Source organism: Oryzias latipes, chromosome 20 (genome assembly GCF_053564925.1).
Source record: "Oryzias latipes strain Hd-rR chromosome 20, Olatipes_Hd-rR_3.1".
Classification (NCBI taxonomy): domain Eukaryota; kingdom Metazoa; phylum Chordata; class Actinopteri; order Beloniformes; family Adrianichthyidae; genus Oryzias; species Oryzias latipes.
In genome coordinates this window covers 17,677,739-17,694,352 of record NC_136256.1, presented here as the reverse complement: position 1 = coordinate 17,694,352, position 16,614 = coordinate 17,677,739, and the positions used below count along the sequence as shown (strand labels likewise).

The 16,614-nt window shown below is 36.8% G+C and overlaps 1 protein-coding gene across 6 annotated transcripts in view; it reads right to left on the bottom strand.

The window, feature by feature from the left end:
* Nucleotides 1–16,614, bottom strand: part of ctnnd2a (catenin (cadherin-associated protein), delta 2a) — a 301,568-nt gene that overhangs the window by 16,559 nt on the left and 268,395 nt on the right. For all 6 annotated transcript variants that reach the window (XM_078938949.1, XM_078938951.1, XM_078938954.1 and 3 more), the window contains one exon: nt 2,939–3,188. In XM_078938949.1, the coding sequence (XP_078795075.1) occupies nt 2,939–3,188 (250 nt within the window). The remainder of the gene's footprint in view (nt 1–2,938; nt 3,189–16,614) is intronic.

Sequence of the window (16,614 nt, the reverse complement as noted above, 5' to 3'; positions counted from 1 at the left end):
TGAAAATTTACCAGGCAGAGACTGATAACACAGTGTGTCTATCCTATGAAAATGAAGATGTGTGAGCTATTAGCAGATAACTACAGAGAGTGTGAAATTTGAATTTATGGATGTTTCTGTCAGCACCTCATCTCTCTTGGTAATAGTGCCCTGGAGAACAGTTCCCTAAATAGACAGGGTCTCTCTGCTTAACAATAAATCAAAGTTTGACCTCTGCCTGATAACGCTCTGGTGTCATGACAACCCCTGACCTGTTGGTTGCCATAGCAGCTTGGCAGAACACCCTGCTCGGTCCCCCCATGGTGACAAAAGTTAGATTTCAACTGTGCATTTCTTTTTGTTCTCTGTCTGCTTTATGTGGATGAATGAGCACAAGAAAAGCAGACTGTAAAAAAAAAAGAAAAGAAAAAAAAAGGATGACACGAGGCTACTTTAAGTCAAGGCTCACTGCTCACCACGTGAAATGTTGTCAATTAAAACACAGGAACTAGAGCCATAATGGAATAACTAAAATATGCTCAGAGTTTTGGGCCAAAATGATTAAGCTCGTCCATGAAATCAAACAAATTTAGATTTTTACATGAGCACAGTTGAACATACAGTTGTTAAGTGAGGAATGGATTTCTAGCGGAACAAGGACGCAATATCTTTGTAAGAGTGTCTACAATCTAGAATCTCCTTGATTTAGTACAAAATGCTTTGTCTCTGTCAATGAGAAATCAGCTTTAGTGACTCACAACCTCTTATTACTTGTCTCTTGAAGGATCTTATCCTATTCTTTAGGAGAAATCAAATTGTTGCAGCTCATCCAGATTATATGGTGTCTGAGCACAGAAATCAGGACTGAGATCTTGTTGCTAAGGTTTCCTCGGCAGGACTTTAATATCAGTGATTGCAAAGAGGATTTTTTTTCCCCCACATAAATTTTATAGAATTGCTTTGTTACTTGTATTTCTAGTAACCGAGCAGCTGCGTAAAGCTAGACTGACAGCAAAATCTTTAAAGCATTCCTCAAGATGTCAACATAATCCCCTTTTTTCATCATTCCATGCAACCAAACAAGATTTTCTGTGCCTGAAGCAGGAAAATATCCTTAAAGCATCCACTGTGGTGTTTTACGGTGAGAAACTATGTTTTCAGCATTCGTGTGCCGACATGGCTCAACTTAAATCTGGCTTTGATGTGTTCTTGTGTGAGTTACAAAGTTTCTCTTGGGCTACAAAGTCACCGCATTGAAAAACTCTAAGCCAATTCAGCAATAATCATCTTTCTGGACATCAAAGGTTCTTTATAGATGTTAAATGATTTTTTCCAGTAGATTTAGGAATCCTGCTCTAGGATTAGGCAAATTATTTTGATTTTTTACACACACACATATATATATATATATATATATATATACATATATATATATTATTTTGCTTAGTCTTGTTTCACTTTTTGGAAACATTTAGAAACATTACAGCATTTTTCACAGTTTTTTGCACATTTTCTAGCAAAAATATGAAAAGATAACTATACAAATCCCTATAGGATTTATTGCTTTTTTGGGGGAGCTGTGTCAACATGTTAAGTTGTAAAATTTACATTTTCTTTCTCAAATGATTTAAATAATTTCACATGTACCACTTTCCTCTCCAGAAGTACTAAGGCGACTCAGCTATGGTGGGTCTGAAGGAGATGATGTGGAGTACCATCAGGGTCTTTGTGAGCTGGTATGACATCGATCACCTGTGCTTAAATTTCAGCAAAGAGATGGTCATTGACCTCCAAAGACAAAGAACGATGGCCCACACCCCAGTGAACATCCAAGGAATTGACATTGTCAAAAACAATAAACTCAACTCAACAATAAACTGGACAGGTAGCACTGATGCCCTACATACAAAGGGCCAAAGTAACCTCCATCTTCTGAGAAGACAGAAGTCCTTTGGAGCGTGCAGACCTTTGCTTAGGACTTTTTACGACTCTGTGATGGCGTCTGCTTTTCTAAGCTTTTGTCTGTTGGGGAGCGAGCAGTACCAACATGGACAAGAAGAAAAGGAAAAAGCCGGTCAGGAGAACCAGCTCTGTCCTGGGCTACACGCTGGACTCTGTGGAGGAGGTGGGTGAGAGAAGGATGTTAACCAAGCTCAGATCCATCTTGGGCAACAGTTCTCACCCAGTGCAGTTGACTGTGAAGTGACTGAGCAGTTCCTCCAGCAGCAGACTCAGGCACCCCCAGTGTTGGAACAAGTGTTACTGCAGGTCATTTATTCCCATCTCCATCAGACTGGGAAACTCCTCTCATTACTCTACCTATTACTAGGTCATTAAAAATTAATCTTTACTCAATTTTTCTTTGTATTTATTGACCTGTTTGTTTGACTTATTTGGTGATCTGTAGTTGGTATTTTTACTTGGTTTTGAGCTGCCATGATGGGTGAATTTCTCTTCTGCGAGATCAGTAAAGTTCAATTCAACTTGATAAATTGAAAACTAACGATTTACCTTTTGTTGCCATAAACCAACCATAAAATGTTTTAAAAATAAACCACTATTCACTTTCAAAAAATATATAGTGAGGCCATGATGCAGAAGTAGAGCGGTCAACACCTGATGGGAGGATTGCAGGCTCAGTTCCCACCTTGCCATGTGTTAAAGTGCCCTTGGGCAAGACAATGAACCCCAGCTCATGGTGGTTGAGGTTTTTTTTTTGTGTGCAAATAAATAAAGCATTTTTTATTCTATGAGATAAGAACATTAAAATAGTACACAAAATGTAATGCTTTTTCACAGAAAGAATTTCTAAAACTACATGGTGTTTGTAAAAAAATTCAAAAAAAAAAAAAAAAAAGTCTAACTGTTAGATCTCATGTTATGGAACGAAATGGCTGAAATATGTTATGAATAACACTAAACAATCCTTGATCTCACTTGTTAACATTGACCCACTCACTTGTCTCCTTTGCTACGGGCGATCCCGATGAGCTTTTCAATACCACCGGCATCTCGTAGGCCTTTTGCATTTTCCATATTCTTTGTGATGACTTCATGCAGTGCGCAGCAGATGGCAGTTACTGTGTCGTCTGACATGGTCTTGCAGACAGAGCCAGTGGTCCCAGAGGTTCCTATGCTGGTGGCATTATTATTGGTGCTGCTACTACCACCTGGTAGTCGATGGATTAAATCCCTCATGGCATATTTACCTGTTTTTTTGCAGAGGAAAAGAAAAGAAAAGGTGCAAAGCTTTATTCTCTTTAGACTTGTTAGCAATACCTTGTGGGAGTCACTATTGAAGTTCATACAACCATGCAAAGAGACGATTGTAATTATTCTGGCTGAGGCTGTGGATGACAGGCCCACTATAAAAAGAAACATCTTGGTAATAACAGCTTGCGAATTTCAAAGATTTGGTTTGGAGAGCACACAGCAAATCCGCTGACACACACACAGACGCACACAGACATGATGAGAATCTAATAAAAAAGGGGTGTATTTTAGTGAAAAAGTTGTCATTACTAAAAGAAAAATGAAAACGAAAAAGACGACTGAAAAAGTGTAAAAAAAATCAAAAGACCTAATAATATTAATTATTAAAAAGCACAAAATGAGGTTTGATAGGAAAGCATGAGTGCTGCGGTTGAAAAAAAGTAATATTTTAAACTGAAGTGTGTGATTATTTTTAAAAGGTAAATTTATTTCTGCCTAATATGTACACCTTAAACTAACTGTAAAATTGTTGCAATGTTTCCTTTAAATTACAGAGTCACTCATCATCAAATTACCAAGAACACATAGATATTGGCGAGAAGTAGCTCCATTTTCCAAAGTGTCTGAGTCATCTTCAGATGAACTTACCAAGGAACTTCCCATGAGAGTGAGATGTGGAGCTGAAAGAGGGCGGGGCCCCGACAGATCAGAGCCAAGAGGTATCAGGAACAGACGACAGTTAAAGAAGGATGGGATGAAAGATGTGATTGTGCCGACTAAGGTAGTGTGGGGGGGACGTATCAAATACCAGCGTTAGCTGGAGGGCAAGAAGTATTTTCTGTGTTGTAAAATATGCCAATTAAACTGGAGTTATCTTGACCTCCTGAGGGACAAAATCCACAGTTGATCTTTTGAGGTAAACAGGAATCAATTTGGTCCCAAAGGTAAATGTCAGAATATCTTCTGAAAGCATATATGCAGGGCTGAGGCTCCCCGTTTGTGACCACCTGTTCAGACAGTGGATGAAGTTTCTCTATGCAGTTTTTTATGCAAAGTTTAATGCAACGATCACATCAGGCTTGGAAACGCACGTTCAAGGGACAACTTCCAATGAAAAGTCTGTGTAAAAACCCTTAAGCACCCTTTTCAGAACATGGAAGTACTGACCGTTTGAAAATTGATCATGGAGGAGAAATGAATAATTGCGGTTTGTGCCTGACCTGAATTATATGACACCGACTCTTCTATATATCAGAATAGATCTGTGAAAGAAAAAGCCTGGAGCAAGATTTGCACTGGTTCGACATTTCACCTAAAGGTTGGGTCCAAATTCCTTCACTACTCACAAAATAATATACTATATAGTGTGTTCACCATTTTGTAGTACTGCCTGAATAAACTAGTCCAAAATCCAATGGCCTGGAAATTTCCCAGAAGTCTGCAAAAAACCAGTGTACATCAACGCTCACTAGATTGGCGAATATAGACCATAATGTATTACGTTTGAACAATTTTAGTAAAAAAAAAAAAAAAAAATTTTTTTTTTTAAACTATCCACAGTTTCATCATTAGAACACAGGAGATTCATAAATAGTCTTCATAAAATGTTGCTATTCATTAGGTTTTACTTTGTGAAATCACTAAAGTCCTATTTGGCTTTTTCTTTTTCTTTTTTTATTCCAATACATGAAAAATTTGGTGTCATATAATTCCAGTCGGGCACAAATCACAATTATTAACTTCTCCTTCGTCTTCATGTTTACAATGGCTGGCACTTCCATGTTTTGAAAAGGTCACTCTCTACACATAACTAAATCAGAGTCCTTGATTGGTCTAACTTTAGCGTTTTGGGGATTTAGCAGTTAAAAGTTCAACTGGTTGAACTTCCAGTGTGTCATCAATGAATGCCTGATTTGTACATAGAGCCCGCGACCGGACTTAAAACTTAGATAGAGGAAGCCCGAAATGAGCGTGCGTTTACATCGATTTATCATTGAAAGTGGTCATCTGAATGCAAGTCGATGTGAGCGTACCTCAAGAGTTATTTAGTTGTATCATCTTCTAAAGTTGAAAAGCATGAAGGTCGCAAAATTTACTGCTGTACCATTGAAGGCAAACCACTGCATTGCATGTTTGAGATTAAAAAATAAATAAATAGGTAAAATGACTTTTAAATCACATTAGGAGTTCATTGAGTACTTTTCGCTTGTTGTGAAATAACACCTCTAAACAGCTCGCTCTTGCAGAACCGTGCTTCTTGCTTTTTTAACTGCCACTCTGCATTAAATGAACAATTTTCTGCATGGTGCTACTCTGAATACATTACATCTCAGGGAAAATAGAAAAATAAGTGAAACATACTTGTACTTTAGAGGTTTGCTCCTTCATACTATGATTACTTAAAAAAAAGACTTTCCTCCTTCTATTCTTTTATTTATAATTTCTGCCAAAATTCCCACTTCTATAGTATACTGTATGTTTCTCCCAAACCATTCCATCACTGTCAGATGAAAGCAGCTTTTTCATTTTGCCAGTAAATCCCCCAACAACTTCAAGAGCTTTATATATGCTCATTTTTTTTCTTCTCGTGAAAGTGTGTTAGTATCTTTAATCAAAAGTGTTTTTCAAATGCAGAGCATGATTTTTTGCTTTCATGCTCAGTTTACTGCACTTCTCCAGGATTTCTGACCTTAAAGGCATAACAGTGTTGCAAGAGTGCAATTTGTTCTGTTTTATAAAAATGTTTTCTGCTGTCAAAATAACTGTTACCTGCATAAGTATCCTCTTTGCCTGTTTGAGCTCCTAGAATTGCTTTGTAGAGGCACATTTCTAGTTTTTCCTCACCAAAACCAGTAAAATAACCCCTTAGTGTGATAACACTGCCATTCATCAGTTTAAGGGTTAAGTAATTTCTCAAAGATGGATCTCAAGAAGCAGATTTTACAAGGTTATTTGATTATATGACACATTTTATTTCAGCACAAAAAGAAACTTTTATGTACCAATACATATGTAGGCTAATTCCTAGGTTTGGTACTTTAACAACAAACTGCACATATGCAAACATCCTTCTGTTTAGGGCTTTATTATATTACTAGATACTAGACCCCTTGCATTATGGATAATTCTAACCTCATTGAAAAATAAAAAAAATAAAAACACGCTGATAGTGACCATAGAAGCTTTTAAGTGTCTAGCCAAGTCTGCACATGCAGAAATCTACCCAGAAAGACAGACAAATATGCAAAGCCCATCCATGTCAATGTAGTTGTACTAATTGCTAAGTGTTATCACTGGCTGGCAGACTTAACAGAGGTGAAGCAGTCATTGTCTTCCGGCTGCAAAGACAAAATTAAGCTGAATCCTAGGAGGAGCACTTATTGTTTGACTGACTTGAATCAAGAAACTAATTTCCTGACTGATTTCCTAGCTGAGGACTGAGCAATTTACTTGCTGCAAATAAAGATCTGAGTAATTTCTAAGTGATAGACCAAAGTTTACTTATTGATGCAGTAGGAAGGATTGCAGGCGGACGACCAATAGATCGTTTTCTCCGAGAACTTTCTGCTTAAGTCTCTGATATATCGGTCGCCCAACCGAAAGCTAATATCACAAGAGGAAATAAAGTGAAAAGGTTTCAATAACTACAAGAGCAAGTTAATTGTTGTAAGCATATTAAAAGCAACGCTTGCTTAAGCTTTTAGGTAAATGCTGCTGTATAACTATTTTTATTATTTGCTAAAACACTATTGAAATAAAAGAAAAGCTTGGAAAAAAAGAAATCGAGTAGTGCATCAATGTGAATGACTGAGAAAATCTGTAGGAAATTGTGTTTAGCCGATTAACAAGATTGATAAAGCGTAAAGTTTCTTCTTCACTAAAAGAGAGGGAATTGATCTTTTATTCAGAATCTTAAATAAACATTCAGTTGTCTTCCGAAATACTTTAATGATTCATCCAAATGCATGTCCAATAACACATGAGATTGCACTTCTTTCATGATTATGTTTTCAACATTTTATGTAGCTAGACTCAGACTCCAAACCCAAACTGGCCATTAAAGCCCTAAGGGGCCTATATTATGCAAAATCTTTTTTTTTTTCAAAGCTTTTAATTGTATTATAATGGTCCCTTCGCACAAAAAGAAACCCCAAAGCAGTATTTTGTTCCACTCACGCATTTTTGAGTATTTCATTTATTCCTCTTCTAAACCTGTTTTGTGCCTTTCGGGGTCACGGGGCTGAAAACAGGTTACACCCTGGTCAGGTCGCCAGTCTGTCGCAGGGCCACAAATTACACACCCAGGCACACTCAGATTCACACCTAGGGACAATTTAGAGTAACTAAACCTATGAAGCATGTTTTTGGAGGGAAGAAGCAGGAGTCCCCAGAAAAAACTCACACATGCACGGGGAGAACATGCAAACTCCACACAGAAAGATCCTAGAAGGTCCTAATCCATCTATGTCCTAGAAAGTGACACAGGTTTTTTTTTTTTTTTGGCTAAAAAAACAACATAATCATAGTTAAATGACCACCGGAAACACTTTAAGAATAGATCAAAAGATCGTAGTGGGACTTCAAACTTCATTTAACTTCAAAGGTTTTGGGACTTCACTGCATATCTAACAGAAAGTAGCACAGCAGGACAAATAAAAGGAGCTGGGGAGCAAATGAAGATGCATTTCATGAGGATGGATGACAACTCACTCTACTTTAAAAGCCTGATGTAGAGCAGGCAGACCTCTGCATGCTTGAGGAAAAATCTTCCCTTATGTAAACTTTTCCTGTTTCTGTAATATGTGCTACACCTTGAACAAGCCCTCGAGGAGCAAAACAAGCCCTGCGGTGATCACTGCGCAGCCTAATGAACCCATATTACAGAACTTCTCCAATATAGCAATGCTCAGCTAAGGGGCACAGCCAGTAATGTATTCCTGCGTTGCTTTCCCTTATGGTGGAACAAATTCTCACCAAGCAGGCTGTGCTTCATCTATGCTGTAATGGATGATTTGATTTAAAGAGATCCAATTACTTTCAACAATGGAGCGATTTGATTGTTTACTGACAGAGTAAAAGAAGTGTTATTGGAGTAAAATTGTTGGTAATTTTCCAAGAAAGATGTGGTGAACACATGAAGCTGCTTGGTCGTGGCATTTTGCTGCCTTAGGAGAAAGAAATGCTGTTGCATGAAAAGCATTTTTAAAGAATTAAAAAAAAAAAAAAGTAAAAGAAATTCTTGTGTCTTTTGTGTCGACTTTGAAGCTCATGATGAAAAGGACATTTAGTAACTAAACAGAAATAATATTTAGACCAACATCAGTGACTGCTAATTACAAAAATCGAACACTTTCTTTTAAAGCTAAAAACACTTTTTTTTTTTGAACAAATGCATTTTTTTTCTTTCTGCACAAAACTACAATACATGAAAGCATATAAACAAGACTGAGTTTTTCAGATTTATAAAGAGATTTTAGGGTTCAAACTATTCCTTTAGCTGCTTTATTTTTAGAGCACCCCACACTGTTTTTTGTGCATTGTCCCTTTACTAAATAATAAATACAAATACAGATCAATGAAAGATGAAATATCAAGTATAAAACACTGTTTAGTCAATATGAACTTAAATATGAACACTTTTACAATATTTCATTAGAATTTTATGATGCATTACAATCCATAACATAAGAATAGAATGTTTCCTTATGATCAATCGTATCACAAAATATAAAAATGCAGACATTTATCTTTGTTATTAAATATTGCATTCATTTCCTCAGTCTTACATACAAGCAGTCACTCAATATCATATGCACCAGAAAAAAATTGACCTGTTTATGTTTTCACCCAAATTTAAAATAGTAAAAACACAGAATAAAAAAGTGACTGTTTTCGTTTAGAGATCAACCTGTAGTACATTAGATCGCTTAAAGGTGGCGCCAGATTCAAATCAAAACAGAAACCTTAAAAGGATCAAAGTGATGATGTCCATTGCTATGTTCTCAGACTGAATTTGGCAGTTTTTCAGAAACACATAGTGCAAATCAGAAAGCAGGTTATGTACAGTGTGTAACTGTCTAACTTACAAATAAAACAGGTTCTTTACAGTGAAAAGAGAGCAGACATGAAACACAGCGGGTTTCAAAAGGTCAGAAATAGAAGTAAATTGGAGAGTGACATGTTGTCGTTTCTGAGAAAAGAGAAATCTGCTCCGGTGTGCTTAGTGCTTTTCACACCAGTTATACCCCTCATGCTGTGTCTGTCTTTGATGTCTGTAGGTGACAGGTTTAGAGCATAAACTGGAGGAGAAGGAAAGAACCGAGGGAGGAAAAGGCGGGGATGGAGGTAGAAGAGGCGGGGATGTTTTTTCACTCGGAAGGAGCCTATGGCTTCGTTAAAATCATTCTTGAAGAAGAATCCTGCTTCAGAAGTCAGGACTACAAACAAACAAGAATGTGAACGAAAAAACAAACTTAAACTTCTAGGGTAGGATTTTTTTTCTTCTAAAGAACATCTTTGTGTGATGCATCAAAAAGAAATTAAAAAGGTAGTGTAAAAAATAAAAAATTAAAAGCTTAACAGTGCCCACTTTTAATTTTTCTATTTATTGTTTTTCTTTTCTATTTATTGACAGAAAGGGTGACAGACAGAGAATGACTAAAGAATAAAGCGTACAGATAAAAGAGATGCTGGACTCTCGCAGACAATAAATTCATCCCAATGGGTGACATCAAAGTTGTATTAAGAATTGCGGAAAAAGTGACACAAATGTGTGTCAACTTTTTTTTTTTTTAAACTTGTCCTATCCAACAGCTGGGCAAACAGATGAGAGCTGAAGGTCACCTTGTGTTGGACATATTTTATTTTAACAACAGGGGTTATAAATCTTCTGACAAACCAGAGGTATGTCTGAATAAATCCCTTTTGTAATCGAGGCCAAACTTTATTCATTTTAATCATATTTGAAAATCTTTTGTGTTGGACCGGACGGAAAAGGAAAGGAGGGAAGAAGAGAGAAGGATGTTAGAGAGGGGGGGATAGGAGGGTGATGATAGAAGGGGGGAGGGAGTAACACCATGAAGCAGCATAAAGCAACAAGTTGCTGGATGGTTATATTCATTACAGTGAGGTTCAGATGTACTACAAGTCTATAAAGCAGGGCCTGTCCATACACACACCCAAATGTTATAAACATACCTTTTGGCTCCAAAAACATTCACATGTCAACATGTACACAATACAAATAATGTTCCCACACGCATACCTATACATTCAAAGCAGCTAGTGTGAAATATTTCATTCAATCACACAAACTATTTTTGCAAAGGTGAGCTAACACCTGTGCTCGAGTGAGTGTTTATGTTCTTCTTAAACGGATGATGGAATGTAAAAAGAAGGGCCCCCAAAGCCAGAGACCAGAGAGTGCAAGCTCCAGCCCAACCAGGAGAGCAGCCCCCCCGCTGCGCCGAGAGCGCCCAACGCGGGAACCCACCCCAGAAGAGCGCCCACAGCCCCAGACGAGCACCTCATCACCACCTTTGAGTTCTGGCATCCCCCCACCCCAATCCCAGGTACAAATCAGAAGCCCCCAAGGGAGACCCGCCCCGCGCTCCAGGTTGGTCCAGGAGAGAGCAAGACAGGTTCCAGCCATCCCTGCCCAGGAGGAGGAAACCCAGGGGAAGAGGGGGTCCACAAGAAGTATTGTAAACATGACCCAACCAGGCTCGCCCACAGTTGGAAATTTGGCGATGCCCAGCGCACAGGGGCAGGGACAGGAACCCACACAACAGGGACACCGTGTGTGTCAACTTTAAGTAAGTCAAAGGATGTGTCCACGCCACCATTCAGCCTACTGGCCTCGCAAATTTGTTCATGTCTGCCGTTGTGTAGTTTGTCGATACCAACAGTGACAGAATATGCAGAAATTGAATGCCATAACAGCACAAATCACACATCCTGACCTGCACACAATATAACAATCTCCCACATTCACAGCATATGTAAAGTGTGCAACAATGAAGTGTGTAGGTGTGAAATGACTTGAATTTAATACTAAAATAAAATAAACACAACGAAAAGAAAATAAATTGAAATGGACAAGAATTCTTGACCTTTCTGTATTTATGCATCACAGCAGTTGACCTCTGCCAAACACATGTTCTGACGCACACACACTTAATCACACAATTAGTGACATCCCTGTGGCGCACTAATTTGGTTTCCATGGTAACACTCCCCAGCCCTTATGTCATCAAACACAAAGAAAGAGAGACTGCGATGTGTGAGAGGACCAGCATTATGAGCTCATGTATGAAACAGCGTTGCAAAAAAAATTGGAATGAGACGAGTTGAGGCTAACAAAGAACGAAGGAAGAAAAAGAAAGGAGCAGATTAGGGTTTGAGTAAAACCAGGATTAATATTTGAGGTAACGGCAGGAATGTGCATTGTAATTACACAGAAATAGGATTGAAAAAAAGAAGCATAAGCCTGTACAAGGCAAAATGATAAAACAATGATCAAAATTAGCTATTCACTTTTTAATATTTATTAAAGGCTATTTAATATTTTTCAATATTAGGTTGAATTTTTTTTCACATTGTATAATTTTATTACGGTCAATTAAGCACTTACTTTTTTTGCTACTACTGAAAAAAATTAATAACCACTGTTTTGTGTAAAGAGGAGAGTTTTAAGAGACTAAATGTTTTCTTCTTTTCAAGTTCAAGGATGTCATTCTTGTTTCTAATGCTTCACAGTTAGAAAAAGCTTCTGCAAATCAAACCAAAGCACTTCTATTAATTGTACCTCATGCCCTTAAAATATAGACGAAATACATGATTTTCTGTCCAACTTTTCTGCTTTTAAAGATCACAAACTGTGTTGCAATTATAATAATGGCCCATCATGTTAGGAACTCATGTTGGAAAGAAAATTAAATTAAACCTTGCATTCGTAGAATTTGGGAATTCAATTAGTTTAGCAATTTTAGCTAGAAAAAAGAAGGCACACCTCATTAAATGTCTTAATACAATTTTTGGAATTAACAGGTTTTTCATTAAACACAAACCTTGCTTGTGGATTTGGCTGCAAGCAGAGTCATCTGAGTAAATGGCTGTTCAAATTGAAAAACAAAAGCATCTTTTTGGTGCTGTTCCCAATTCATGTGTGTCAAATTACTATCAGTAAGCAAACGAGGAGGACTTGTACTGACAGACTGTAGTCAATGGGACTCATTTATTATTAGGCTGTCAGAGGATGTATTAAAATCGATAACTATGAAGAAGGTGAAATCAGGACAGAGATAGATACCAGTGACAGCTGATGAAGATTATAAGGGACAGCAGTGTGGCGCTGAAACAGATTCAAAAGGAATAGGAATTAAAACTTAATATGCTGTTACATCTTAGCTGTCACTCATCCCTTTTACCTTGCAGGCTTGACTGAGCCTCCTTTGCTTTTCTTGGCCTCTCATTTTACCGGTTCTCTTTATCTCTCGCAAAGCCAAATATAGACATAGGATAAGGGGGGCAATGCTGTGGCTAAAATGCAATATTAGATAAATAAATAAATAAAAAACCACACAAATAAACAAAAAAATCTGTAAAAGATGCAGCCTCAACAGGGCAGACACCAATGTCCTGCCAGTACTGGCCTAAAAGCCTGGTAAACACAAAGGGTAGCGTCAGGAAGAGCATTCAAAATAAAACTCATAAGACATATCCAATATATCAAAGGATAAGATGGATTCATGGACAAACTGATATGATGGTTTTCCAAGCCTTTTAGGGGCTTTGACCCACCAAGAATCCAGGTTTTTACCCAGTTTAGTGTTTTACTTATTCTGCTCTGTTGCTACTTTCCAGTCATGCAGTCATTTTTAGAGCAATTACACAAAAGTATCTTTGTATTAAAAATGAGTTTCATCTCACTTTGCTGAGGTCTCATAGAAGCTATAATTCTCCTCAGCGACGGTGCTAACTTATGCAAAAAATAACTCAACCCGCTTAAGCATTTGGTGATGACGGGAAAAGGAGGTTTTTGTGTACATTAGTTTGGCAAAAGTGTATTTGATTTGTAAGATTTTGTTAAGCTACATGGTTGGGAAATTTGACTCTTAAATCATAGCACTGAATAAAGGTTGCAAAGATGGACCAAGAAGGGCTTGTCTCTATGGAGCGCCTGGCCTCTAACTCTTTTCTGTCGACACATATCAACTCACACTTTGCCGGGAGCAAAGGCTCAACCCTGACTGATCCCCTTTTCTTTCCCTGCTGCTCTCCAAAGTTGAGATACTTTTTATCTGTGCAGCGTTAAGTGCCCCTGACAGCAGTTGTTGCTCTTATTTAGAGGAATATATATACAGTGTGTGTGTACACAAACACACACACACACAGTACAGACCAAAGGTTTGGACACACCTTCTCATTCAAATGAATGGGAAGGTGTGTCCAAAGTTTTGTTTTTTTGGTAGTAGTTAAATGCAAATTCATTATATTTTTATCTTTTTTTATATAACCATAAATGGCAAATAAAGTTTATTTACGGTTCTGTTTCCTTTTAGAAATTTGTAGTAAAAAACGTGTTTGGTGTTAGATAAAAATAACAAATAAAAAGCAATAAAGGTGACAGCTCCATTATGTACATGCAGTATATGCATAAGCCTGTGCTATGTGTGTGTTAATTCATTATTTCATAATTTCTCATTTTACTTTGGACAGGCTTTTGAAAAGAAATAAATAAAATTAATAACAAGATTTGTGTGTGAAGCAAAAAGAGGACTTTTTTAAATCTTTACTGTACATGGCAGCAGTCGAAAACAGTTGTTTGCAATCTGAAGTTCTTTTCCATTTGTGATCTTTTTATTAAGTCTTTGTTTAGACTACATAAATAATGAAGGGTTTTGTCCCATCAAAAACAACAAGAACAAAAGTCATTATCTGTAATATAGTTATGTGTAAAACCCTTTAAGTGGCCTCTTTTTTCATATATTTTTTCAGCTAAAGTGCCACAACAAATGATTTTCTAAAAACCTTCATTTCTAAAGAATCTATTTGCAAAGTGACAGGGTACAAAATGGAAGTGAACACAAACAAGTCACAGATATTTTTGACATCTCTTAGCAGGATAGGCATCGCTGAAGTTAATGACAATAATAATCACATTGTTGCCTCTGAGGTCACAGCAAACCAAAAGAGCTTCTAATCATACTGACATGTCTTCTTTCTTTTTTTTTTCCGGCATCTTTTCTTCATTTTTTGCCAAACTTGGTTAGAGTTTTGGAGTACACAACAAAAGCACTTTATCTCCTTTTCTCCTCAAAGGTTAATAGATAAGTCAGTATAGGGAGGATAGAGTGTGGATCACTGGAGTTTAGGTAGGTTCAGGATAGTGTACTAATTAACAATATGATGTGAAAATGTCACATTTTCAGATTCTTTAAAAAATAAAAACAAACACACACGATTACACAATTTCAAAACAAATAAATAATATATTCTCAAATATTTGTCCTTTAATTTTGAAAGGTGGGAAGCAAATGTACAGTTGTGGAAGGTGGATCATGGACAGATGTGGACGTCATTATCTATTCATCAGTTGAGCAGGTAAAAGGTCTAAAGTCGAGTTAAAAGGTGACATTTACATTTTGAAACTGCTGCTGGGAAATCACAGTGTGCATTCTATAAGTATCCTGGTACAAGTAAAACTGGCTACAGGCACAAAACGGAAGAAATCAATGAGAAAACACAAAGATGAGATGGAATGAAATAAGCCTCCCCTTTTTAAATATTACAAAACCCCCATTCCTAAATCCAGCTGGACAAAAGACACATATATCCTTTAACTGTAAAAAAGGTAATCCAAATATAGAAATTTTTAGTCAATGGAAAGCAAGATGAGCCCCAAAACTATTCAAAAAAAGTCTGGCAAACTGAATTATTTGGACAAATACCACAAAATCAATCAGAACTAAAATGACAGATTAACCAAAAAGCAGACTTTGAAACTTTTAATATAAAGAATTCTATCAAAACTGTAAATCCTGTGATAGTAAAGAAATGGGGTTTACACAGTTTCCAAAAGCCATCGCTAATACCGTACTCAAATATGACAGGACAGTCAGCTGACTTTAGATATATTTAGCACTGTATCGTCCGCACAGATTCAGTGAAATTGAGGAACATTGATATGACAGCCTTTCATAACAAACTAAAGCAATGACAAAACAACCCAGCAAGAGATTTTCACTGTAAATAAGTCAAAAGTCTTTCAGTGCTTACAATAATGTGAATATTGGGCTACATATCTGCAAAGACAATCAAAGTCCTCAAAAAAAGTGCAACCAATAAACAATATTAGGAACCAGCAAAAAAGAGATATTTCTTCTTTATTTTGTTTTGGCTTTGATTTGGTTAAAAGTCACTACCTGCAAAGGATTCTGGATAAAATGGTTAATTATGATAACAATCCTAAAGATAATTAACGAAGTGTTTGCCTGTTTTCATTATCATTCTAAATAAAGATTATTAGTTGACAGTTACGTAAATTTGCAGCACAAATGGTTTATAAATATAAATAAATAAATTGAAGAAAAATTGTTATAAAAAACCCTAAAATCTTACAATTGTGGGTAAAAACAGCTAAATTAGAAAATTGTTAAATAAAGATTTAATGATAAATGTATTTTTCAGGTATTTTTTTTTTCAGGTGTCTGAAAATCAAAAATCTGTTGTGTCCAAAGAATCCCATGCTTTAAGCGTGGACTGCTTTGCTTTAAACTACTATGCAAGTAAACACTTAGTCTGCCACCAAAACATTTGCTTGTCATCATTTTGACCTTACTTTAAAATTTCACCTTTCATGCATGCAAGACCAACACATTCATACACTGTTACTGGCAGGCATGATAGAAACTTTCTATTAATTCTGACATTTGCATGCGACTCTGTGGATTTAAGGTCATTAGCAGAGACATCACTCTTTAAAGGGTTTTCTTTCGGGGAAAAAACTGGAGCACAACAGAAAGGTCAGCAGTGGGATGCACAGCAAAAATAAAATATACACTTTGTATCTAAAATGAAAAAAGGCAGCATGAAACTCATGTGAATCCATTTGTTGTGGTTTCAAATTCCAAACTGTGACATTCAGTTGAGGGATTGTGTTTTAAAAGGCTTTTCACAAACATTCAGGATTATTGCAGTTTCTCATCACAAAGCAGTTAACCAGTAACCCTAAGACTTTGAAAGATTATTATTTTTATCGTTGACAAAAATGTAAAGGGTGTCACTGACCAGCTTGAGCTCTGTTCTAGTATGTTTGTGTCGTTTACTTTACTGTTTAGAATTGAGAAGCTGTGAAACTTTCACTGCAGTAGGTGGCTACGGGGGCCCAGAAGTGCAAATTACACCAATAAATCACTCAAT